Source organism: Rhinopithecus bieti, unplaced genomic scaffold (assembly GCF_001698545.2).
Source record: "Rhinopithecus bieti isolate Rb0 unplaced genomic scaffold, ASM169854v2 scaffold_68778, whole genome shotgun sequence".
NCBI classification, from domain to species: domain Eukaryota; kingdom Metazoa; phylum Chordata; class Mammalia; order Primates; family Cercopithecidae; genus Rhinopithecus; species Rhinopithecus bieti.
The window spans coordinates 1,600,018-1,626,244 of record NW_016827519.1 but is presented as its reverse complement, the minus strand read 5'-3'; the positions used below and the strand labels follow the sequence as shown (position 1 = coordinate 1,626,244).

Sequence of the window (26,227 nt, the reverse complement as noted above, 5' to 3'; positions counted from 1 at the left end):
AAAAAAAAAAAAAAAAAAAAAAAAAAAAAAATTAGTGAGACTAGATTTTCTCTTTAGTAATCATATTTCGATGTCATAATTTAGGTAGTAAAAGAAAATGTCGGAATCACTAAATTGGTGAGGTCTGGAAATTTGGATAATAGAATTCTATAATAAAAGTGCACACAACACATCTTTGGAAATATAAACCCTTTTTCCAAGCATGCTAAACATGGTCATGTGTAGTCTTGCAAATTGAGATCCTACAGACAACAGGGTAGAAGCATGTTTTGAGACAAGTTTTATTTGAAACGAAAGGCTTATTTGAAGAAATGTTCCATTTGCTACAAAAATTATTTGTAGACATTCTGGAGATACTCATATATGGGCAAAAGAAATTAGAGTAGGCATGCAACAGAGCAGAAAAGATGCTTTATTTGCAAAAGAGTGGTGAAACATCTAAAAAGCTGACATTGTATATGATTACAAAGAGTACCCTTGTGAGAGAAGTTACATGTTCATTGTTAAGGAAATTATATGTAAATGACAAAATCATGGTCTGTGAATAATGTGTCATATGTCACAAAATATACTCATTGGAATCTTACTAAAATTATCTACAGGAGACTTCAGTTTCCATTCTCGACCCTCTGCCTTAAGATACGAAGCCTTGACATGACCACATCCCAGTCAGCATAAGCTCCTTCTAGATGGCGGGATATCTCAGTTCCTGCTTCATAGCTACGTCGGCCATGAAGTAAGCGCCAGTTATCAAAAGTAATCACGTCACCTAAAGAAAAGATTTTTTTCAGTATGAATAATTGTGCGTTTAAATGACTTACAGAGCTAGAAAATGTAACATGCAAAACGCAGCTGCTACTTGGTTCACATCAAGAATCATCGCTTATTTCTTTACATGAAACTGCACATTTACTTTTCCACACAAATCAGGCCACTGGATGCAAACTGCTTTAGACCTTATGACAATTCAACTGCCTAGCCTGGTAGTCTCCTGAAGGTACTTTAATCATTCTTACTTAAAATATTATCTCTGTGTAAAACATCTGTATCTTTTTGACTGATCCATATCTAATTAGAAATGTTTCTTCGGCTGGTGCGGTGGCTCACGCGCCTGTAATCCCAGCACTTTGGGAGTCTGAGGTGGGCAGATCACGAGGTCAGGAGATCGAGATCGTCCTGGCTAACATGGTGAAACCCTGTCTCTACTAAAAATACAAAAAATATTAGCCGGGTGTGGTGGCAGGTGCCTGTAGTCCCAGTTACTGGGGAGGTTGAGGCGTGAACCCGGGAGGTGGAGCTTGCAGTGAGCCGAGATCAGGCCACTGCACTCCAGCCTGGGCGACAGAATGAGACTCGGTCCCAAAAACAAAAAACAAAACAAAAAAAAAAAAACAAAAAAACCCCCCCAAAAAAAGAAGAAAAGAAAAAGAAATGTTTCTTCTCAGTTTAACAGCTTCAGAAAATAAAAAGGATAGTGACATTCTTGGTTTGTCTTCTGTGTGCCTAGTATTTTATGTAACATTATTTCTAAACCTTATAAGAATCCTGAAAAGAAAGTATTCTCTTATCTTTTCACACATGAAGAAACTAAAGCTTTTAAAAATTGAGGAATTTACCCAAAACTACACTGCCATTAAATAGTTGAAGCTTGGATTCTAACTTGTATTTTTTTGTATTTTTTCCCCCCATAATGTTTTCATTTTATATGTTGCCATTTTAAAAATTAACCTGCTGTGACTGCATGGCAATGGATTTATGGAGATTCATATTAACTTATTATACCAAAGATCAATTAAAAGTATATACAAAGGAAAAGAATCTTCCATTTGGCCAAATCAACAGCAGAGAGAAATTACGCCTTTTACTGTCGATGCCAAAAGCCTCAGGTTTGATGGCACTTTACTGAGTAGAGATGGTCTAGAAAAAATATAATGCTTTCTGCTTTTTTAATTTCAAGTAACTGGAATACTTTAGGTACTACTCTATTTCAGGTAGTACTGTCTCCACTAGTAAGCCCAATGAGTAAGCATTACTTGTGTGTGTTAAGAGTAAGAATCATGAGGATATTTTTATTTGTTTATCATGATAGAATAATTAAGTGTAAGCCTCAATGAGGGCCAGGAGTCCACTACTTAAGCAAGTCAGTTGTTCATCAAGATTTTGTTATCGGTGTTCTATGTGATACCTAAGAAAAACTGCTCTGGATATAATTCTAGATGGTTAAGGTTGAAGAAAATCCATGCTTTTGGTTGTTTGAGAAAATGTATTCACTGACCTGGATTCATCTTGAAGGTAAACTTGGATTCTTCGCTGTTCATGAGGTCAATAAACTCCTTCAGAGCAGCATAAAAAGGTTGAACTCTTTCAACAGGCACATCAAATACTGTGTCCCTAGTTGCATTATTGAAGTTGATGCGAACCACTTGGCCTTTATCATCTAACCTGTTTTATTAAGAGAAAAAGTTAATATATAATTCATGAAATATCTATTTACATTGATAAGGGTCAATTCCTCTTCAAAGATATTTTTGAAACACCATATTACAAAATCCAAATACATGTACAGAAGATCTTAAGGCTACCTGTGGTACAATGTATTCCTTGTTTTTTCATTCATTCATTTAGATTTTTTTCTAAATCTTACTACTTCAGTGCCAGGAGAATTCAACTTAAATTAAAATAAGTATTACTGAGAGATTCAAGTTAAAAATTTTGTTATGCTTGGTTAAAGTCATTCATTCTTTGTTATTTGAAACAGGTATTAAAATCCTTTCATGTCACAAATTTATAGGTCAATTGTTCTATGTGTTTCATTTATTAAGGTTTTAAGTGTGATGGTTTTATTTGGGGGGTATGATAGGAAGAAAATTCTATTTTTAAAATGGTTTGAAATGCATGATTCTAATTCAATCCTTAGTTTACAGGTGGGAAAATTGAAGCATGAGAAAAGAAGGGACTAGCCTGAGGTATATTCTTTCCATCTATTTACTCATCCTACCTATCTTAGTATTGAGGCTTCCAGAAGACAGTGCTATATCTCATTTAATGTTGTATTCCTAGCACTCAACATAGAGCCTGGACATAACAGGCAGTTAATAAATATTTGTTGCACATGTCACTCTCTATATTTTTTAGTACCTTGGGAGGCCACTAAGGTTTTTTTGTTTTGTTTTTAAGTAATTTGAGAGCTCTTAATGTTGTGATCTCTATTCTCTTTCTTAAAATACGGATTATGGCCATGCCAATGTAAGGCAATACAGCTTTTAATATAAGGAAAGAAGGTCGGGCATGGTGGCTCACACCTGTAATCCCTGCACTTTGGGAGGCCAAGGTGGGTGAGGCAGTTGAGGTCAGGAGTTCAAGGCCAGCCTGGCCAACGTGGCAAAACCCTGTCTCTACTAAAAACACAGAAAAAAAAGCTGGGCATGGTGGCACATGCCTGTAATCCCACCTACTTGGGCGTGGTGGCAGGCACCTGCTTGAACCTAGGTGCCAGAGGTTGCAGTGAGCCAAGATCGCACCACCACACTCCAGCCTTGGCAACAGAGTATGACTCTGTCTCAAAAATAAATAAATAAATAAATAGGGAAAGAACATTATTTCTTAGATTTGAGCTTTGGTGGTTATAATTAGCAAGACATGAACATCACTCAGATACAGAGGCAAAAAGAGGAAACTTTTTTATAGCTTATTGGGAAGGTGGACCTTCAGACAGTCTTAAAGTGTCGATCAACTTGATCTTTTCTTTAGGTAGAAACAGGATGAAGGCATGCAAACTGAAGGTGGACAAGGATGGTGGCAACGTGCCTAGGATTACTCCCGGGAGCAGCATCCTAGAAGGACAAGCGCAGGAAGTGGTAATGAGAACCAACAACTGACCAGGGCCCAGGCTTGGTCAGTCAGACCAAACGCATTATCACATATGCCTGGGTTTGGTGACCTTGGTTTGGGGTCTGGGTTACATTTGGTGAATATTATCAGCAAATGGGGAAAGATGCCATTGACAGTGAAGTACAAATTGTGACTATTAGGGCCCCTTGTGCATGGTGGCTTTGGGCCAAATGGCAATTGTAATGGTAAACGCAACAGTTGGTCATTAGCACCAATTCTTTGCTTATTGGGTAAGGCCTGAAGACTACCTATTGAACCCACACTGGGAAAGAAAGTAAAAGGAAGGAACAGGCTTTCAAAAAGGCTCTTAGACACTTAAAACGTAAATTTACATGTATTAATAACAATACAAATGTGACTCACTAGGTAATGCAGTACCCTACCCGCTTCCACATGCTTTCACATAAATCAAGAATTCTGAGCCTTTTGGATACAGCTTTGTGTACAAAGAATCAGATAGAAGGTAAGTCAGTAGAAAAGACCTCTAGGATTTAGTGGAACAGAGAGTGCACGACCTTTCAATTACCCTCTTAGAGTTCATGCTGCTGGTTTAAGACCTCTGTCATGGTTTCTGAGGCCATTTGCCTTTTGATATTACCTTCAAGATTCTAGCCTTATGGCTTCTGACCCACTTTTCTTCTTCTTCTTTTTTTTTTTGTTCTTGTTATGTGTTCTGTACATATAATATTATCCTCTGTGTCATCCACCAAAGGATGTCATGACTTTGGAACTTCTGGGGGGTCATCTGTTTCAGTCACCCTCAAGATCTGCTTTATTTTTTTCCCACTATTACCATAGCTCCTTGATTTGAATAGTTATGCTAATTTTGAGCTAACTATTCTAGAGTCCTTGGGTATATCCTCATGTACCAGTGAAAGGAATTTTGTGATTAATAAATGTAATGACAATCAGAATTGGATGCCTCATGGTATACTAGATTAGGTTTTCATTTTAAAGAGTTTACCTATATAGAAAAGTAATCAACTTTTTTTTTGTGTTTAGAGTGTAACAGAGTCCCTGCTTGCTTTTACCTACTGTTTACCTGAGAAAACAAGACACAAATTTATAATTTAGCATTCTCAGCAATAATAGAGGAATGGAAAGCAAATTTTGTTATAAGATATAGAGGGGACATTATTCTGAGGATTGAAGAATGTTAGAGGAGATGGGTAGCTGGTACCTTGAAGACCAGCCTATAATGCAAAATTGAATGTTAGCAAGAAATCTGATGCCTAATAACAGAACAACAAGGTCTAATGTAAGTTTGCATGCTGAGTAAAGGTAAAAAGCCACAAAAATGGGAGTAACTGGCTATATATTAGCTATACATAAAGGACAAATTAATTAAACTTAAACCAACAACATAGTGGCTGCGAACCAGCAAAAGCAAAACATTATCAATGATGCCAACAACAAAAAAAAAAAACAAAGAAAGGACTTTAAAATGATCTTCTACAGTTTGTGCTGTGAGTACTCCTCATTAGTGGCAGCATTCTGCCTCATTGATAGATACAATGTTTTATGGAACTTGCATTTGTTATGGGAATGCCACTACAGTGTTGTCTACCATGTTGTAATTTATGAGGATCTGCAGGAAAAATTTATTTCAGACTTCAAAAGGATCTTGCCTTGTAACTGATTATATTCTGTTTGCTTTGGTTTCTAGAAACTCAGACCTGAAATAGAAATCTCTCCCCAGTGAGTGTGTTGGACTTCATGCATATTATAGCTAGCTAAAATTTATTTTGCATTTTCTAAACTAGGCGCAATAGTAGGGGCTTCCATATATTAACTCTGCAATTCCTACTTCAATCATGTGTGGTAGTATTTTTTGTTTTCGTTTTTTTTAAACTGGAAAATATACTGTGGATCAGTAAGGGTAAATAATCACATGAGAGATTACACAGCTGGCAGGTAAAAGACCTGAATTTACGTGATTGAATTTGTAATTGATAGGATAGTTGAGTCATTATTTTTGCTCGTTTCTTTATTGGTTTATTTTTCTTTGTACTGAATTATAACTAATTCAGTCAGCAACATAAAAGACATTTTTGTACTAGGACATACAAATTTAAAATTTTAATTGCAAAGTAAATTAAATTAACCCAAACACTTAGGAGATGGAGGCCCTCTGTTAACTGAGAACGCTTTGTTTCATTTCCTGTTGTTGAAAATATACTTTTAAGTGAATTAATGTTAACCACTTGATATTTATTCTCCAGGGGGTTATTCCTGAGACCTCACAGATGGCCAAATTTTGAAATTTTACTTCAGAAAATATCAAAGCCAAGTCATGAGCCACACAGTGGACATTCAGTTAATCTAATCTATAGCTATGTTTCTTACCTCTGTTCACTAAGCTTGCAGAATCTGTATTGTGTCTCAACAAAATTTTGATTTGTCACGAATTTTAAGGTAATATTTGACTAGAATGGTCAACGTTGCCACGGCAATGGTGTGCTCACGCCTTGTAAATTCCAACAACTTTTTGGGGGGCGAAGGTGGGGGGGTCATTGAGGGTTCAGGAGAATGGAGGGAAACCATTTCCTTGGGCTCAAACATGGTTGAAATCCTGTCTCTTACTAAAAAAAAATGCAAAAAAAAAAAAAAAAAAAAAAAAATTAGGCGGGGGGTGTGGTTTTGTGTTGGGGCGCCGTATTAAGTTCCCAGCCTTACCTCGGGGCTTGGGGGCAGGAAAGAAGGGCGGATGAAACCCAGGAGGCGGAGCTTGGGCCAGTGTGCCGAGACCACGAACTACTTGCCCACTCCAGCCTGCGGCGGAAACAAGAGCGAGACTCTGTCTCAAAAAAAAAAAAAAAAAAAACAAAAGAAAAAGAAAAAAAAAAACAAAAAACAAAACATAAAACATAAAACCTGTCACATTATTAACTAAGAGTCTCCAGTTATTTCCTTTTCACCTTGATGAGTGAACTCTCAGAAAATGTCTCCGGTTTATTCTGAACTAGAATTTCATTCTCGGCGTCTATCTTTTTCTCAGACGCTTCCTCCAATCTTTCAGGAAAACGATCTGTTTATACATGCAAAATGTAACCAAAAACTGTCCCTTCTCCAAACCACCACTGCTGTCACTCCAGCCACTCATGTTCAAGGCACCACCATTGCTAGTCTGGAGTCATGCACTAGCTTCCTAGCTGGTCTTCCTGCTACTATCATTGCTCTTTCTAGCAGTCAGGGTGACCCATTTAAAATATAACTAAATTTACATAAATATAAAAGTCTTTCCTTTGATCAGGATCTTGCAGCAGCTTCTTATTTCACTCAGAGTAAATGTTACTGTTATAATTTGCTAACAAGACTCTACAGGAACTTGTCCCCATCCGACTTCCTCCCCTAATACTTGTCTCCTTCACTCTGTTCCAGTCACACTGGTCTGCTTGCTGTTCCTTGAACACCGCAGACATGTTCTTAGGACCCTCTTAGAACTTTTGTTCTAGCAGTTTTGGGAAACTGCTTCTCTTCTGAAAACTCCCTCACTCCTTTGAGTGTTTGCTCAAATCTCAGTAAAGCTTTCCCTCACCACACTGCTTAATAATGCAAGTTCCATCCTTGCTAAGCCCTACAGATTCCCATCTTGCTATGCTTTTCCTTTTTTTCTTAAGCACTTAACAGTTTTTAACATTTATTATAATATGCTCATCTGTTTAAAATCTTTAAAATTTCCCTCCCCATTAGAGTATAAGCTGTATGAGGGGAGAAATCTTTGTTTTGTCCACTAATGTATTCCAAGTACCAAGAAAAGTGGCTGGCCTCAATAAATATTTGTTGAATGAATAAATTAATGTACTGGGGATTTAATTATTTTCTAAATGAGTTTATTTTCATATCATTTGGGTGTTTCTCTTAATGGAAAAATTTAAACTCAATTCTAAAATTATACCCCCCTACCAAAATTAATTGAGGTATTATTAAATAAACTGTTGTAGAAACAAAATGTAAGATAATTTGCAAATAAAAGGATAAATTTGTGGCCTTTGTAGGTACTTGGAAAAATCATGATAAAATAATATTTAATAAAAAGAAAGGGAGAACACAAAATGTTCTGTGTAGGTAATATATGATCTTTGTTGGATTAGCATCTCTTTGGGGAGTCTCCCTGTTTCATTCTCAGTCCATGTGGTTCAGATGAGGCTGACCCTGCTCCAGAGTTGAACATGTGATCCAGGCATGGACAATCAGGATTCACTAACCCATTGACTATGATGATTGATTCAGGGATAGACTTGGACAGAAATTAGGGAGTGGGTCATCTAGCTTTATTGTAGGTATTGGGAAATAAAAGTGTTCTTTGTGGTGTGATTACTAGCTCTAAGGACAATGAAAACTTGGAGCTTCTGCTGATCATCTTTGAAAATAAAGCTAACATAGAAGATTGCAAAGCTAAGAAGAAAAAAGGGACCAATATCAGGTGTTTAACTCTCGGATCAACCTATTTTGAATTATATTCTTTCACTTCTGGCCAAAAGCCTTCTGACTAGTATAATTACATTGATTATAGCTATGCAGAACTTATATTCAAAAAATGAAGTATACGTGAAATCTTAGTTACTTTTCCTCTAATATTGATTAGGAATAAATTTTATGTAATTTGTTAAAAAATATTATAGTGAAAATGCTATCACTCTAAAATTGGGTTAAATGTTAATAAAATAAAGCTCTGAAGTTCACTGAAGTTTTGTTCTGTTTAAACTTTAGATTAATGTAGTTTTGCTGTCAATTGTTTTATTGCTATGGTAAATTTATAAGTAGTACTTACTCTATAATTTTGTGTTTTGATTGTACAGAAAAATCACAGTAATCCACTCCAATGTCTGTAAAGTCCACGAAGGTAGAGGATAAAATCTGAAATGCCTGAGGATTATTCTTTTTTAGCTTTTGGCACACATTAAACCCATCTACAATTTCTGAATCACCCCCTGTGACTGTTTGCTTTATGCAGTGAAGAAGCTGAACCTACAAAAAGAAAATATGCATTATTAAATAAATATTAAATTAAATTTTAATTATTAGAATTAAATAATCTTCAATAAAATAAAATAATACGCATGCACCGTTTTTTGATACTGTATTAAAGATTCAAAAGGCTATGAACAAACCAAAGCCAACAAACCTTTTTTTGTTGTTGTCTCTCTTATTGGAAAACAGTTGGGAAGAAAAAAGTTGCTTATAATCAATACTGTATGGTTCAAACATGTTACAGTTGAAGACATAGATGCAGGCATGATAATGCTCATTAGCAAACAAAAAGCACAGCTTGTAAGAGCTGCAGAGATGGAGCACTTGATGGTAGAGTAGGCAGGGAAGGATTTCCAAGGGAAGAGGTGGGTAAGTTAGACAAAGGAGAATGGATGAGATTTGGGTTATGCAGAATAGAACGAGAAAGCAAATCAGGTGACAGAAATAATGATGTGCAAAAATGCACAGTTCACTGGGTAATAAAACGTCTGGCTACAGCAGAGGGCCATAAATAGAAAGAGTGAATCAGGTTGGAAGGGCAATTTGAGGCCTCATGATGGAGAGTCTTAAATATCAGATGAAGGGCTTTTGTACTTGTGCATAGAGGGAATTCACTGAAGCCTTTTGAATACGAAAGTAATGTAGTCGGAACTGAGCTGCAAAGTATTAGGCCAGTGGTGTTATATAGGATTATGAATTTTTTTTTTTTTGAGGAAGGAACTGGTCAGAGTAGCAAAACAATAGCATAACTTTGTTTTGGAGGATCACAGTGTTCTTTAAATCCTTTTAGATTTTGCCATCATGAACTGACAGAATATTTCAAATGCTAATTTTTAAAAAGATTAGCTGATGTTATTTACATATATCAAGGCCCGTTAATACTTTCTTTTGTACAGTTACACTTTTAATACAATCTTCCAACAGAAAAAAGATGATGGAGACTGATAAAACTTTTATTGCTAGGTTAAAAGGCAAATATATGCCTGTCATGTATAAAACACAATTTTACTTCATGTGAGTCATTCAGAACCCAAAATATTTTCCTTCTAAATGTTACTTTATGCAGCATGTGACTTCTGCAAAGACAGTGAGTGAAGTAAAATCTCTGTTTCATTAAAGATATGGTGTCTTATCTCTGCCCCACATAATCCAAATCGATTAAACTGAACTCTCAACAGGTAACTCATTTTCCAGATTATTTCATCTGTACAGAAAAATATATTGGTTTGTTCTATTTGTTATTGAAAATATCAAACCTTGGCACAACTCCCCTGGAATAAGTCAAAATGGAAATTTGAACAACAGTACAAACAGGTTGCCTATATTTTATTATTCTAGTAGAATCTAGACATTTTAGGAATCATCTGTTATTTAAAAATCTCCTATCAAGTCACTTAGTTTGGATGTTTTATTTACTGGGCACAAGTACAAGCTTGTTGCACTTCTTTGCCTCTTTATAGCATATCTACGACGTCTCTATTACATGCAATGTGCATGTAAGTATTGAGATACAAAGTATTGAGATACAAAGAACTGTAAGAGTCAATTCTTGTCTTTAAGAAGTTTGTAAAGTATGATAAAATCTATAAATTTTACTATTTTACTACATAAATTATAATAATTGGAAATTCCAGCTCAGGATCTGTGTGGTGTGACAGAAAACTATATAGAGGCCTGGGTTCAAGTCCAAGTTCCTCCTTAATCAAATGCTACCCTATAAAAGTATTGAATCTTGCCAGGGGTGGCGGCTCACGCCTGTAATCCCAGCACTTTGGGAGGCCGAGGTGGGCGGATCACGAGGTTGGGAGATGGAGACCATCCTGGTTAACACGGTGAAACCCCGTCTCTACTAAATATACAAAAAATTAGCCGGGCGAGATGGCGGGCGCCTGTAGTCCCAGCTACTCAGGAGACTGAGGCAGGAGAATGACATGAACCCCGGAGGCAGAGCCTGCAGTGAGCCGAGATGGCGCCACTGCACTGCAGCCTGGGCGAGAGAGCGAGATTCGGTCTCAAAAAAAAAAAAAAAAAAAAAAAAAAAAAAAAAAAAAAAAAAAAAAAAAAAAAAAAAGGTATTGAATCTTGTGTTTCTACCTTAAAGGAATATCAAGAAGAGTCAGATAAAGTAATGAAAGTAAAACTGCTTTGAAATAGTATAATGTGCTATGAAAAAGTCACGCATTCTATTGTTCTTCAGGAACATTTATGAAGCCATTTGATCACTTTTCCTTAAGCTTCGAATTTTAACCCAGAAACAAAACTTAAATTCTTAAAAGACAGAAGATAACTTAAAAATTCAAACAAAACTTTTAGTTTTCTAGTCTCATTCTTTAATCCTTGTTCCATCCAACTCCCTCAATCATTCTTTGGAAGATGAGCTGAGCTGATTAATTTGGCTCTTAACCCTAGAGTTTTAGAAAAATCTGAGCCACATTTAGAATAAAATCACGTGGTGTGTCTCCTGCCCCCAACCCTTACCCCAAAAGGTGTCTACAGGGGTCATTTTACTGCCACTTAGTTCAAAGAAATCATGTGGTGTTTTACAATCAACAAAATAATTTAAAACATGTAAAGTCAAATACTAGACTAGTGTAGCCAATAGTGGTGAGAACAATCGGTAACAAGGGTGCAGATAAAACATGTTCAGTGAAGATAATGAAAAAAATGGGCTAATTGTGATTTTGGCCCATTTCTCCTTTGTTAACTTAAAAATTGCCCAAATTTTCATTTACCTTTAAAGATACAGATTTCTATAAGGTTATTTCACATAGTCAAATTTAGCTCTAAAAATAGGGATGGCATATCTTTAGGAAGGTAGTTTCCCAACCACTTATTTTGGTGTAATAAAATGAAGGTTTTGTAAAATGTAGCTCATTTAGTAAAATGAAACTTTTGTAAAAATGTAGAGAAAGAATGTCCACCCAGAGATTCTCCTGGGGATTTGTGGCTTCACACTGAGCATTTCCCTCCTTGACAAGGAATCTGATAGACGGGATGTTGGATGGTTTCCAAAAATAGCCACTGTTATTCTGTTCCTTGTAGTCACACAGTTTGTAATGCATTTTTGCAGCTTCCCCCATAAGGGGTCTATTTCCTCACCTCCTGAATGTGGGCTAGATTTATTACTTCCTTAGACCAATATAACATTGCAGAGGTGACTAGCCTAGGCCTTGAGAAGCTGTGCAGCTGTCTGAAAATTCTTCCAGTTGCCATATGCATTAAACTTGGGCTAACCTACTGGTGGTCAATAGACCAAGTGGAGCAGAAACCAGCCATCTCAGGGAAAGTCAGTCGGTCCCAAGTCAACTTAGAAACCGATTGCAGGTATGTGACTGAAGACAGGAGCTGCCTAGCTGAATACAGCACAAATTGAAAAGACAAGGGCTAAGTAAAGGGCTGTTTTCTTAAGCCGTCAAGTTAGGGAGTGAGTTATTTTTTTTTTGTTATACTTTAAGTTCTGGGATACACGTGCAGAATGTGCAGGTTTGTTACATAGATATTCAGGTGCCATGGTAGTTTCTGCACCTATCAAACTGTGATCTACATTAGGTATTTCTTTTAATGCTATCCCTCCCCTATCTCCCCAACCCCCCGACAGGCCTCAGTGTGTGATGTTCCCCTCCCTGTGTCCATGTGTTCTCATTGTTCAACTCCCACTTATGAGTGAGAACATGTGGTGTTTGGTTTTCTGTTTCTGTCTTGGTTTGCTGAGAATGATGGTTTCCAGCTTCATCCATGTCCCTGCAAAAGATTGAACTCATCCTTTCTTATGGCTGTATAGTATTCTATGGCGTTTATGTACCACATTTTCTTTATCCAGTCTATCATTGATGGGCATTTGGGTTGCTTCCAAATCTTTGCTATTGTGAACAGTACTGCAATAAACATGCATGTGTATGTGTCTTTATAGTAGAATGAGTTTTAATGCAGCAGTAGTTAATGGATATGAATGATGCCCATGTGACTTGGAGGGAAACCCTACATTTTGTTTACTGATTCCATTTTCTCTCAACTTTCTTAGAAATATATGTACAGAAAGACTTCAAGATTTGCTACTACCTTAAAATCTGTCTTGGCAAAGCAAAAAAATGCTAATAGTAATTTCTAGGAAGAACAAAGAAATGTTGTTGTTGTTATTGTTGTTTTAAATGTATGAAATTCTCTCCTTTAGGAAGGTGAAGATATTTAGGATTTAGGTATCGAGATTTTGTGAGCTTGGATTGTGTTTGGAGAAAGAAAACTTATGTAAGACAAACTACCTGGTGAAATATGTAATCTTCTAGACTCAAAATACAAAAAGATATCGGTCATTGGTCTGCTTTGTGGAAAATATGTTGAAGCTCATCTTACCCCAGGTGGATGATGGAGGGCTGGATAATCAGTGTGAAAGCTTAGCTTCCCAGTTGTGTAAGCCACATTGTTTGCATCGATTTTGTCTTGCACTTGCCAAGTATGTCTGTAAAATGCAAGAAACACATGTTTAAACGAGTTGTCACTAAGCCAGAGGAAATGTGTTAGAATGAATTTGATATGTGGGGAGAAATGGAAACTTTTCATTTTTTGAAATAATTACCATAATGACTATGAGCGAGAAAAGGAATCTGACTTCTCTCTGTCTAAAGTCACTATTTCAGAATTAACATCTCCTCATTTTTCCTCTCCTCTCAACAAGAGAGTACTTTTATACATCAGTCTATCTTACAGTTTGTAAAGAACTATATATGGAATTGTAGGTTATCGTTTTACTGGCTTAATGCATTTTAAAAAGTGATTTATTGAGGTGAAGTTCACATAACAGAAAATGAATCACTTTAAAGCGAACAATTCAGTGGCGTTTAGTAAATTCACAATGTTGGCAACCACCACCTCTACCTATCTAGTTTCAAAACGTTTCTATTACTCCAAATCAAAACCTCTTATTTTAGAAAGCAGTTTCTTTACATTCTACCCTTCCCCAAGACCTTGGTAATCACTAATTTGCTTTCTGTCTCTGTAGATTTACCTATTTTAGATACTTACCATAAATGGAATTATATAGTAAGCTCATGCTTTTAATGTTATATCTAAGAATCCACTGCCCAATCCAAAGCCATGAAGATTTACCTCTATGTTTTCTTCTAAGAGTTTTATGACTTTAACTCTTATATTTAGATAATTTGTTCATTTTGAATTAATTTTTGCATATGATATGAGTTGTGGGTCCAATTTAATTCTTTGCATTTGGGTAATCAGTTGCCTCAGAACAATTTGTTAAAGAGGTTGTTCTTTCTCTATTGAATGATATTGGCATGTTTGCTGAAAATCGATTGGCTGTAGGTGTGTGGGTTTATTTCTGGACTCTCAAAATTCTATTCCATTGATCTATTTGTCTATCTTTATGCCAATATCATGCTATTTAGATTACTGTAGATTTGTAGTTAAGTTTCAAAATCAGGAAGTGTGAGTCTTTTAATTTCAATCTTCTTTTAAAATATTGTTTTGCCCACTTGGAGGCCCTCACAATTTCATATAAATCTGATATTGGCTTTTCCATTTCTAAAATAAGAAAATGATACTGAAATTTTGGTAGGGATTGTAGACTGCTTTGGGGAGTATCGACATCTTAACAATTTTATGCCTTCCAATCCATGAATACAGGATGCTATTCCATTTCTTTAGGTTCTCTTTAATTTCTTTTAGCAATGTTTTGTAGTATTCATTGTACAAGTCTTTCACCTAAGTGATTAAATTTATTCCTAAGTATTTTATTCTTCTGGATGATGTTGTAAATGGATCTGTTGATTTCCTTTTCAGATTGTTCATTGCTACTGTATATAAAGACAACTGATTTTTGTGTTTTGATTTTGTATCCTGAAACTTGCTAAATTCATTCATTAGCTTTAGTAGCTTTTTTGGGGGGGGATTTTATGGGATTTATTATATGTAAGATCATACCATCTATGAATAGAGATAGATTTACTTTTTCCTTTCTCATTTGGATGCCTTTATTTCTACTGTCTAATCGCTCTGGCTGGAAATATTGGTGCAATGTTGAATCTCAGTGGTGAAAGCTAGCATTTTTATCTTGTTTCTGCTCTTAGGGAGAAACTTTTTTTTTTTTTTTAACTTTTAGATTCAGGAGTACATGTGCAAGTTTGTTATATAGGTAAATTGCATGTCACAGGGGTTTTGTGTACAGAGTATTTTTGTCACTCAGGTAATATATATTGTAGCTGGTAGGTGGTTTTCTTGATCCTCATCCTCTTCCCCACCTCCACCCTCACAAAGGCCCAGGTGTCTAGTGTTCCCTTCTTTGTGCCCACGTGTACTCCATGTTGAACTCTCACTTCTAAGTGAAAACATGCTGTATTGGGTTTTCTGTTCCTGTGTTAGTTTGCTTAGGAAATGGCCTCTGGCTCCATCCATGGTGCTCCAAAGACATAATCTTGTTCTTTTATATAGCTGTGTAGTATTCCATGGTGTATATGTACCATATTTATTTTATTCAATATATCACTGATGGACATTTAGGTTGATTCTATGTCTTTGCTATTGAGAATAGTGTTGCAATGAACATATGCATGCGTACGTGTTCTTTATAGTAGAACAATTTATATTCCTTTGGGTATACACTCAATAGTGGGATTTCTGGGTCAAATGGTAATGTTTTTAAGGTCTTTGAGAAACTGCCAAACTGCTTTCCACAATGGCTGAACTGATTTACTTTCCCGCCAGCAGGAAAGTAAGTGTTCCTTTTCTCCACAACCTCACCAGCATCTGTTATTTTTTTAACTTTTTATAATAGCCATTCTGACTGGTATGAGATGGTATTTCATTGTGGTTTTGATTTTCATTTCTCAAATGATTAGTGGTGTTAAGCACTTTTTCATATGCTTGTTGGCTGTGTCTTCTTTTGAAAAGTGTCTGTTCATGTTTTTTGCCCACTTATTAATGGGGTTGTTTGTTTTTTGCTTGTAAATTTGTTTAAGTTCCTTATAGATTCTGGATATTAGACCTTTGTCAGATGCATACTTTGCAAATATTTTATTCCATTCTATATGTTGTCTGTTCACTTTGTTGTTAGTTTCTTTTGCTGTGTAGAAGCTCTTTAGTTGAATTAGGTCTTATTTGTCAATTTTTGTTTTTGTTGCAGTTGTTATTGTTATATTCATCATGAAATCTTTGCCAGGTCCTATGTCTAGAACAGTATTTCCCAGGTTATCTTCCAGAATTTTTATAGTTTTAGTTTTACATTTAAGTCTTTAATTCATCTTGAGTTGAATTTTGTGTGTGGTTTAAGGAAGGGATCCCATTTTAATCTTCTGCTTATGGCTATCCAGTTATCTCAGCACCATTTATTGAATAAGGAGTCCTTTCCACATTTCTTGTTTTTGTCTACTTTGTTGAAAATCAGAGGGTTGTAGGTGTGTAGCATTATTTCTGGGATCTCTATTCTGTTCCATTTGTGTATTTATCTGAGAAACTCAATTTTCAAATTACACTCTCGAAACTTTTGCTCAGGTCAATAAATAAAACTTTAGGTACATATGTGTGCCCCGTTGCAGTCACAGACACTTCTGCCTTCTCCAGAGTAACTATGACTGTGACTTCTATAGTTATCATTTCCTTGCTTTTCTTTACAATTTTATCACCCAAATGTTCATCCAAGGACACTATGAACTTGCTCATTAATAATAATTGTTATATGTTTTAAGTCTATTAATCTGCAAGTTTTTCCTTCAAACTGTGCTCCTTACAATTGTTGAAGAACTTAGGGAATTTGACCTATAGAGTTTCCCACAGTCTGGACTTCATTGAGTATGTACTCATGGTGCAGTTTCTGGGAAACTGGCAGCGAAATGCAGAGTCTTCGACAGTCTCTATTCTTTCTCTTTGGCAAAGCCATAGATGGCAGTATGTTCTTGTATTGTAAGACACATAACGCCTGGCTGTGTTTCTTTTTTGATGTTTGTACTGTTCATATTCAATGGCTATATTCGTTAGTTCATCAAGGGTTTCAAACAATGAAATATCAAACTGATACTCTTTTTAAAAAGATTTATCACTCAGAATACTTTTAAAGGGAGCCACTTTTTCTCATGCACTATTTGGTTACTCAGTATAACAGCTTACAGAGGGATGATGAGATAAACATTTGATTCTTTCTCTTTCTTTACCATTTGTAATATAACAAATTTGTTTCCTATCATTCCAAATTGAATAGTTTAAAAAATATGATGTATGAAAATGTATTAAACTAGATAGAGGTGATATTTGCACAAAATTGTGAATGTATTAAATGACACACAGCAGAATATACTAAATAAAGCGAATTACACTTTAAAATGGGTATTTAAAAAAATAATTTCAGCTTTTAGTTTCAGGGGGTACATGTGCATGTGCAGACTTGTTAGATGGGTATATTGCATAATCCTGAGGTTTGGGGTAAGATTGATCCCATCACTCAGATACTGAGCATAGTACCCAATGGGTAATTTTTCAGCTCTTTCCCTTTCCGTCCCTCCTGCCTCTAGTAGTTCCTAGTGTCTATTGTTGCCATCTTTATGTCCATGAGTACCCAATGTTTAGCTCCCACTTCTAAGTGAGAACACGTAGTATTTGGTTTTCTGTTCAGTTATTAATTTGCTTACAATAATGGCCTCCAGCTGCATCCATGTTGCTGCAAAGGCTGTGATTTTGTTCTTTCATATGGCTGTGTAGTATTCCATGGTGTCTATGTACCGCAAAATGATTAATTTTATTGTTGTGATAAATTTTACCCAAATTAAAAAATACCTTAGCTTAAAAGCTAAAGAAAAGATGAGTTAAAAAAAGAACTAAGGTTACTTGCAACTCTGTAGCAAGAAAATAAACCATTATTCAGACTTTGTAAGCTATTATCCTTGGAAGATCCAGACAATGCATAACTGAAAGGAGGCCATGTTTAAAAATAAACCAAATATGGCTTGAAAAAGTCCACTATATATACATGCCATTTGATTGCTGTTATAATGTCTATTAATATATATTCATATGCATCAAATTATCTTTGAATAAATAAACATTGAACACCTTTTCTATTTCAGTCATTGATTTAGCATCAGAGATATAGCAGGGAACAAAAAGACAGAAAAGTAATTGTTAAATTTAATAGAGATAGGTTCTACAAAGAAAATGAGGCAAGGTAAAGAGATAAGGAATGGGGCCGGAGAAGTATTTTTACAGAGATGATGCTGTGGGAAGTGCTCTATGAATAGGTGGCATTTTCCCCACAGAAACCCAAGCAAAATAAGGGAAGGAGAAATGTGAATTTCTGGGAGATGTATTTTAGGCAGAGGAACCCAAAGTGAAGAGGTTTTGAGTTTGGAGTATGTCTAGTGTGTTTGTGGAAGAACAAGGGCAGAACAAGGGCAGCATGGTTGAGACAGAGTCACCAGGGAATCAAGATCGGCAATGTTCCAGATGCACCGAGAGAAGCCAGTTTCCAAAGGGCTTTGGGGTCTAGGATGAGGACTTGAGATTTTGGTTTACATGTGATGGGAAGCCATTGAAGTTTTCCATTACGTAAATTATACATTGTAATTGTCATTTCAAAGAATTGCTCTAGCCTCTGAGTAAGGGGTAGATGGTACTGGGAAAAAGGTGGGAGGAGGGAGAGATGATGGCAACCAGTTATCTCCTAAACATGAGAATCACGATGATTCTCTCCTAACTATGGCTGCATGCATAGGAGAGAATGATTGAATTTGATCTTGAAAGGTAGAGTTACCAGGATTCTCTGACAAATTGGATGTAGGATATGAGAGAAATGGAGTCCAGAATGATGCCAAGGTTTTCAGCTTTAGAAACCAGGTGAGGGAGGTCCTATTTATTGAGATTCACTATATAAAAATTTATTATCTGGTTGAGGAGGAAGTTTGCTTCACCTAATTTAAAAAACTTTTAAATAAGTGCTTAAAAAAATCTCCATTCACATATGGACAAATGAGCACACAAAAGATGACCCTTGGTCTGGATGTTTTAGCTTCCCGGAAAGTCACTCTAGGCTGGTGTTCTACTCTGCCTCTGGTATTCCCCCATACAATATGTACTACAACAGGCAAACCTTTCTAGTGCTTCATGTTCATTTTGCCATTTCTCTATCAGAAGCTCTTACTGATTCTTCAGTCCCAGAAGGATAGAATTCAGTGCTGCTGATCCAGAATTCAAGAACCCAATGCAATTTTCTAACCTTGCCAGCTATTGCCATGCTTGAGTCATCTGTTCTAATTATGTTGATTTTAGCACTACACACTTTCCTGCCTTTTTTTCTGGTTTCTTTTTCTGCCCTTTTTTTCTGTTGTTTTCCCCATCTCTGTAATCGTTAATGAAAATCTAGCTCAGGTTCCAACTATTTCATAATCTCAATTCTAGAAAAAGTCTTGGTCTTTAGGTTCAAACTGCGCTGGCTTCAAAGCCTTGGTTTCTAATTCACAACTATATAATCTTGGACAATCCATCTATTATTTCTGAGCCCCAATTTATATATTTGGAAAATAGAACAATAATGTATTTCAAAAATTTGTAACAAATAAGAAAGTCTATGTCTGACACACAGGAGATGCCCCATAGGACTTTTCCTTCCTCTCATTCTTGTAATTACCCAGTATTTACTCCTACACTCAGAACTCTCATAAGCATGTTTTATTCATGTCATTTATTAGATCTGAATATGTTAGGTGTTTTATGAAGATGGTTATAATTTTTAAAGAGTCTAAGCTCATTTAAATATACAAATACATAATTCTGCTTCCTCTTCTGGACTGTAAACTCTTTTAGTGTACAACAAATACTTTTGATCTCCTACCATTAACTAAACCAGTGCCAATTCTAAAGCAGGGAACCAATACATTTTGACTGAATGAGTGTAAGCAGGGAGAGGGTGACTTTTATGAGCTTTCATTTTCATACGGTATGTAGTAAAGGGTATTAGTAGGGTGGTAGTGGCAGGAGGAGAGTGGGAATACAATCTATAATCTCTTCTCACGTGTGGGGATATTTTTCTTAACGGGAAAGAGTTCCTTACCTGTTCCCTGGGATTGAAGATAAAATTGACTATTTTGCTCTATTTTTCTCATTTAAAATTAGGGTAGAACACCTGATATATCTTTCACTAAGGGTCAAGCATCCCTCCATATGTGGCCATGAACTGGAAACAGGCCGAGTGAAAAAAGATGAGGAGTATTATAGTCTGCTGCAACTCATTTCAAACATGAGTCATACAATCCATTATATTGCAGTGAGAGTCGCCAAGAAATACATGTTCTCTGTGAAGTTCATGTCACTCCATAGACCATACAAAATACAGATCCAGATGACTGTCAACACTGGCATTTGAAAAATAGTCAACATATGAGAAGAGATTTAAGGAGGTCAAAAAGTAATTTCATCAAGGTGCAGAATGCATATCTTCTGACTAAGAAAATGCTGCTGTTGACACGATCAACAGGAAATGACCATTTGGATTCTTTTTCAAGAGTGGTGATGGTTTTGCATTGATTCACCTACATACTTTTTCCTGGTTCCTTCTATGATCAAGGGTAAACTGACGGAATTTTACTGCAGCCAAAACCTGGTTGAGATTCAAGGTGTAAGCATTAGCCAGAGAACAGATTTTTTCTTTGACATTCATTGACCTCTACAGGGATGGGGTCTGTGACTTGGCTTCACCAGAGCAGTTCTCTGACCCTCTGAGCTAACTGGTAGGGAATGATAAAACATTTATTAGCCTCAGAGTGTCTTAGGCGCGGTATGGGATGCGTAGCCTAAAAGTCTATGCTCACATCTTATGATAAATCCCATGAAAGGAGCTCACCAATTCCAATCATAAACATTCTCCTAATGCTCATAGCACAAGTCTGGAAAAATCCCAGAAATGTCATCTGTTTTACCTTTCTACCTTGTCATAGAAATGAATCATGCCAAGAAGGCTGCTACTGATTGTTGAGGACACTAAGTTCTTACTTATGCATCCCAAATCCACATCTCCAAGAAAACACAGCAGAAATAAAATGCAAACATATTTGCACCATATAACCCTGAACTTGCCTGACCTTGAAGCTAAGCAGGATTGGGCCTGGTTAGTACTTGGATGGGAGAAACAGGTGCAAATGTGATTCATTTGTCATGAAGGAACTTTTAAAAAACCTAATGGTGAGGCCTTGGTGAGATGAAGGTGTATTTACATGCACCTCTCATTCGAGACAGATTCTAATGCTATTCCAAGTAAGGCAACAACTCAAGCAGATTACTAAGAATGGCCATGACTGAAGTAGAGGTATGGGGCCAGATTCTTTTAAAACTGAAGAGGCAAGCTCAACATAACATCTTAATCCAGTGGTATAGACTTGTTTACTATTGCGCTGGGGTGAGTGACTGAAACTCTGCAAATTATCCTGCTTTTATCAAAGATGCTGTTTTAAACAAACCTAAGTGTTTCCACTGAGCCATTTGTGTCATTCTCAACATCTCACTAAACTTTCCCTTACATTTTATTGTCTATTCAATATTTTTTGTCAAAAGCTCCTGTACTTTAAATAACTTTTAGCGAATATTTCATGAGATTGAGTTGAATGCTAATTTACTAAATTTGCCCAAACACAGATGACTAGTCATAGATAACCAAGATATTAATAACGTTTTGTGACAAATTCAGTTCCTTCAGTGCTTGTGGAATACTTGAATATTGTTTTTGCTGAATTTGTTCTTTATATCTTGGTGATGTCTTATTTTTTTAAAATGCAGTGTCATGGGATTTGTTCCTTATACCTTTGGTGATAAGTTTTACACTTGTTTTTTGAGTCAGGGTCTTGCTCTTCACCCATGTTGGAGTATGCCATGGTGTGATCATAGCTCACTGAAACCTCAAATTCCTGGTCTCATGTAATCCTTCTGTCTCAGCCTCCTGGTTAGCAGACATGTGCTACCATGCCTGGGCTAATATGCTTTTATTTTTATTTTTGTTGGGACAGTGTGTTGCTCTGGTGTCCTGCCTGGTCTTGAACTCATGGCCTCAACCATCCTCCTGCCTCAGCATCCCAAAGCACTGGGATTACAGGTGTGAATCCCATCACCTAGCCAACACTCTTTGATTCATGGTTCACACTTAGAAAATCATGCTGGATTAATTTGTAAACTTTTCCTTTTAAAAGTAATTTTATACAAAAGGATGTTTTATGAGTGCAAACCTGGATTTCTTTTTATCAACAGTTGCAACCTCTGATCCACTTGCTGCAAGCTCTTCTCATCAGATTATGTAAGAATGCCTTCTTTTGAACATTATTACTCATCCCATTGGATCTAAAATACAATGCCCATATATTGTTTATATTTTAAAATTTCAATATCAAATATGATCTGCTAGCTAAAAAGCAAAAAATACATTTTGTAGTTAATTAATCAAAGGAATATTATATTGCTTACTCTAGTTACAGCACTTCCACATATGAATTCCTAGATGCAGTCACTCACCAGAGCTCCATATATTTATTTTTCCATTATCATTTATTAGACACCTACAATGGTCCAGAAACTGGGGATCCAGAAGTGAATGGAATAGACATGGTACTTGTACCACATGGAATTTACAGTCTATGGGGAGGATGAATTAGTATGATTTATCTTACAAAGCTAAAGTACACCATGTTATGAGAGTAGGAAATAAAGACTAAATGGAGACCTGAAGATTGAGTAGGATTTACCTAGGCAAAGAGAAGAGTAAAGGTCATTGCAGGAAGGAGAAATAGCATGTGGGAAGGCCCAGTGGAGGGAAAGAACATCACCTAGGAGAGGAAGTTGAAGTTCAATGTGGGCCACAGTGGAGAGAGTTTGCTCTATGGCTATCCTTAGCTTCTGTTCAAATTCTGCTTCCACTGTTGTCCTGTAAAGTCTCAAAAAAACTCATTCCTTTAGAAACTGAGCTCAAAAGTATTCTTTTTTTTTTGAGACGGAGTCTTGCTCTGCCACCCAGACTGGAGTGCAGTGGCCTGTTCTCAGCTCACTGCAAGCTCCGCCTCCCGGGTTCATGCCATTCTCCTGCCTCAGTCTCCTGAGTAGCTGGGACTACAGGTGCCGGCCGTCAAGCCCGGGTAATTCTTTTGTATTTTTAGTAGAAACGGAGTTTCACCGTGTTAGCCAGGATGGTTTCGATCTCCTAACCTTGTGATCTGCCAGCCTCGGCCTCCCAAAGTGCTGGGATTACAGATGTGAGCCACTGCGCCCGGCCCAAACAAATTCTTTGTCTCATAGCATTTAACCCAGTGCCAAAAATGTTTGTTGAGTAAAGACGTGGATTCTAGAATAATAAATTGTGCTACTTCCTGATTGACTATAAACTTTAATTTTGGTTTACACTGTATATTTTAAGTACATTGTAATAGTGAATACTTTGGCTATTAACCATTTTTATTCCTTAATTCTAGGGAGAAGTGCTTACAGTTATTTGTAAACAATGCTTGGCAAAATTTCAAGAGTTGTGTTTTAAAAAGTAACTCTCTTTTGAGTTCTTCTTTCATTATAGACATTAATTGACATTTAATCCATCCCTGAAAAGAAAGAGTTTATGCCTTTTAAAATAATTTCAACTTTTATTTTAGATCTGGGGGTACAAGGGCAGGTTTGGTACATGAGTATAATACATGGGCATTGCATGATTCATGCCATTTTTTAAGGTGAGAATTAGTATCCCCAAACACAAACTAGGGAAACAAAGATAACCTTTCTGATCTCTAGAATAGCTATTACTCAGTCCATTAAACTAATACGGAAATCTCCACAAGACCTAAAGATATAAAGTAAAGAGAGAGGTTTCTTAAATGATAGTGGTGACATAATTTAAAAGAATCTCTCTAAATTATCCCTATAGAACATCTAGAGTGAAAATTCAAGAATTCAATGACAACGTCTAAACAAAAATTAAGTGACAAGATATTCCCATGAACCAGGAAATAGGAGGGGATAGAGACAAACCTTTCAAAACCACAAGACCTATTATGATATTGGCAACTGTGCAGGAGAAAGCAGAGAGAAGCAACTGGGTACATGATGGATCTAAAACATTCCCAAATCACTAACAGGTGTTTACTCGACAGTGCAGTGGGGCAATGTGAGAATGGCAGTTAAACTTGGGAGGGGATTTCTACATTCCAGTATAGCTGAGTACCTACGGTCCATGGTAAGGGATCTGAATAGTTTGGAATTCATGAATTCTAGAAACTAACCAGATAAATCTCCCTTCCATGACCTTCCTTCTGAGAAGAGTGCATATTGAGTGGTACAGGAACAATATAGACAAAGAAAAAAACAAGGTCCTCATAAAAGTAAAGGAGAGGAACTAGAAGGTCTTAGAAAGTTGTCAGCCAGTTTTAAAATATAGCTTAAAACCATAAATTAAATAAGGTTTCTGAATCATGTCTCCTTTTAACAGTTAGGAAAACAAGTTTCACATAAAATTAGCAAAAACAACAAAAAATATCAAGGTTTAAACTCAAAATTATTTTAAGAGAAAAACTCAAGATTAGTAGCAAAATAGCATACCTACAGACAGGCAGTACATGTCAGAAGGACAGGCCACCCCCAATAAAAAAGATAAAATATTATTTTTTTCTAACTTCTGTTTTTTTAAATAACTACATCGAATGAATCCAAAAGTCTTTATCAAAAAGGTCCAATATGTAAAAGAATAAACAACATCAGAATTAGAAACTCAAAAATGGACTGATGTATTAGGAAAGGAAAAATCTTTAAAAAGTCCTTAAACAACGACTAAATTAGAAGGAATGCAAGATCAAATAAGTGTAACAAGCCTTTAGGTAACTAGGAGATAAGAGGGAGAACAATTTAAAAGAAATCAATAGAAATGATTTGAGAGAAAGTAACAAAAGGACATGCAGAGAAGCCTTAAGATATGCATGAGTCCTCAAAAGAAGAAGCCCAAAGCAAAGGAACAGAACAGATACTAAAAAATGTGATTCACGAAACATTTTCTGAAAAAAAGTAATTAAAGCTGCCCTAAAACAAATCATATCCTCCCAGAAAAAGCTGTCCCAGAACAATCAATAGCAAGACATAGTCTATAAAATTACTGGACATTTAAACAACAACAACAAAAATTCAAAATCCAGGTAAAAATGTCAAATTACTATGTTTTTGTTGTTGTTGAGACGGAGTCTCACACTGTTGCCCGGGCTGGAGTGCAGTGGCATGATCACTGCAACCTCTGCCTCCTGGGTTCAAGCAATTCTCCTGTCTCAACCTCCCAAGTAGCTGGGATTACAGGCACCCACCACCACGCCCAGCTATTTTTTCATATTTTTAGTAGAGACAGGGTTTCACTATGTTGGCCAGGCTGGTCTCAAGCTCCTGACCTAGTGATCCGCCTGCCTTAGCCTCCCAAAGTGCTGGGATTACAGGTGTGAGCCACGGTGCCCGGCCATTAAACTACTTTTAAGGAAAAGAAAATCATATTACCAATAAAACCATAAGTGACATATTAAAGATGCTGTGAGCCAAGAATTTATATTTAGCCAAGCCAATTTTCAAGTATAAAGGCCTTAAAACTGCTGTCAATATACACGAATTCAGAGAACACTGTCCCTGCGAGGCCTTCCTTAGGAATTTACAAGAGAATGGACTTCAGAAAACCAAAATGAATAGATACGTTGACGTAAGTTTGGTGCTGAGCAGTAAATTTATGTTTACGTGAATTAAATTGTAGGGGAGGAAAAAGAGATACGGAAAACTAAAAGTAGAAAACCAAACTGCAGTGGTAAAGATGCATGTTGATGATAATACTCTAAACCAGGAAAGAAAGGAAGTGAACACCATAAAACTTAGGAAAGTCGTTACATTTGGGAAAAAGGCAAGGTTTATGCTGGTTGCGATGTGTCAATGGGTTTTGGGGTGGCTGGCAATGTTCCGTTTTTTGACCTGGCTGATGTTTAAGGGTGTTTGCCTTATGATAGTCCATTAAGCTATACATTTATTTTATGTGATTTTCTATATCTGTATTATATTTTACCACGAGAAACCTATTTTACCAAACACAAACCTCACTTTTCTCCCCAAATGTAACAGCTTTCCTAAATTTTATGGTGTTCACTTCCTTTCTTTCCTGGTTTAGAGTATTATCAACCACATGCATCCTTAGCACTGCAGTTTGCTTTTTCTATTTTTTTGCTGTTCAATATCTTTTTTTCTCCCCTACAATTTAATTCACGTAAACATAAATTTACTGCTCAGCACCAAACTTATGTCAATGTATCTATTCATTTTGGTTGTCTGAAGTCCATTCTTAGTAACAGAATAGCACAGTGGTTACAAGGGATGGGAGTAGGAGAAAAGGGGA

The 26,227-nt window shown here is 36.3% G+C and overlaps 1 protein-coding gene across 1 annotated transcript in view; it reads right to left on the bottom strand.

Moving 5' to 3' along the window:
• Nucleotides 1–259: 259 nt before the first annotated feature.
• The window catches only part of BBOX1 (gamma-butyrobetaine hydroxylase 1), a 53,528-nt gene continuing 27,560 nt past the window's right edge, over nucleotides 260–26,227 (bottom strand). The window contains exons 3-6 of the mRNA XM_017863828.1: nucleotides 13,216–13,321; nucleotides 8,666–8,862; nucleotides 2,276–2,442; nucleotides 260–769 (exon numbers count right to left, since the gene is read on the bottom strand). Coding sequence (XP_017719317.1) covers nucleotides 609–769; nucleotides 2,276–2,442; nucleotides 8,666–8,862; nucleotides 13,216–13,321 — 631 coding nt within the window. The 3' untranslated portion in view covers nucleotides 260–608. The remainder of the gene's footprint in view (nucleotides 770–2,275; nucleotides 2,443–8,665; nucleotides 8,863–13,215; nucleotides 13,322–26,227) is intronic.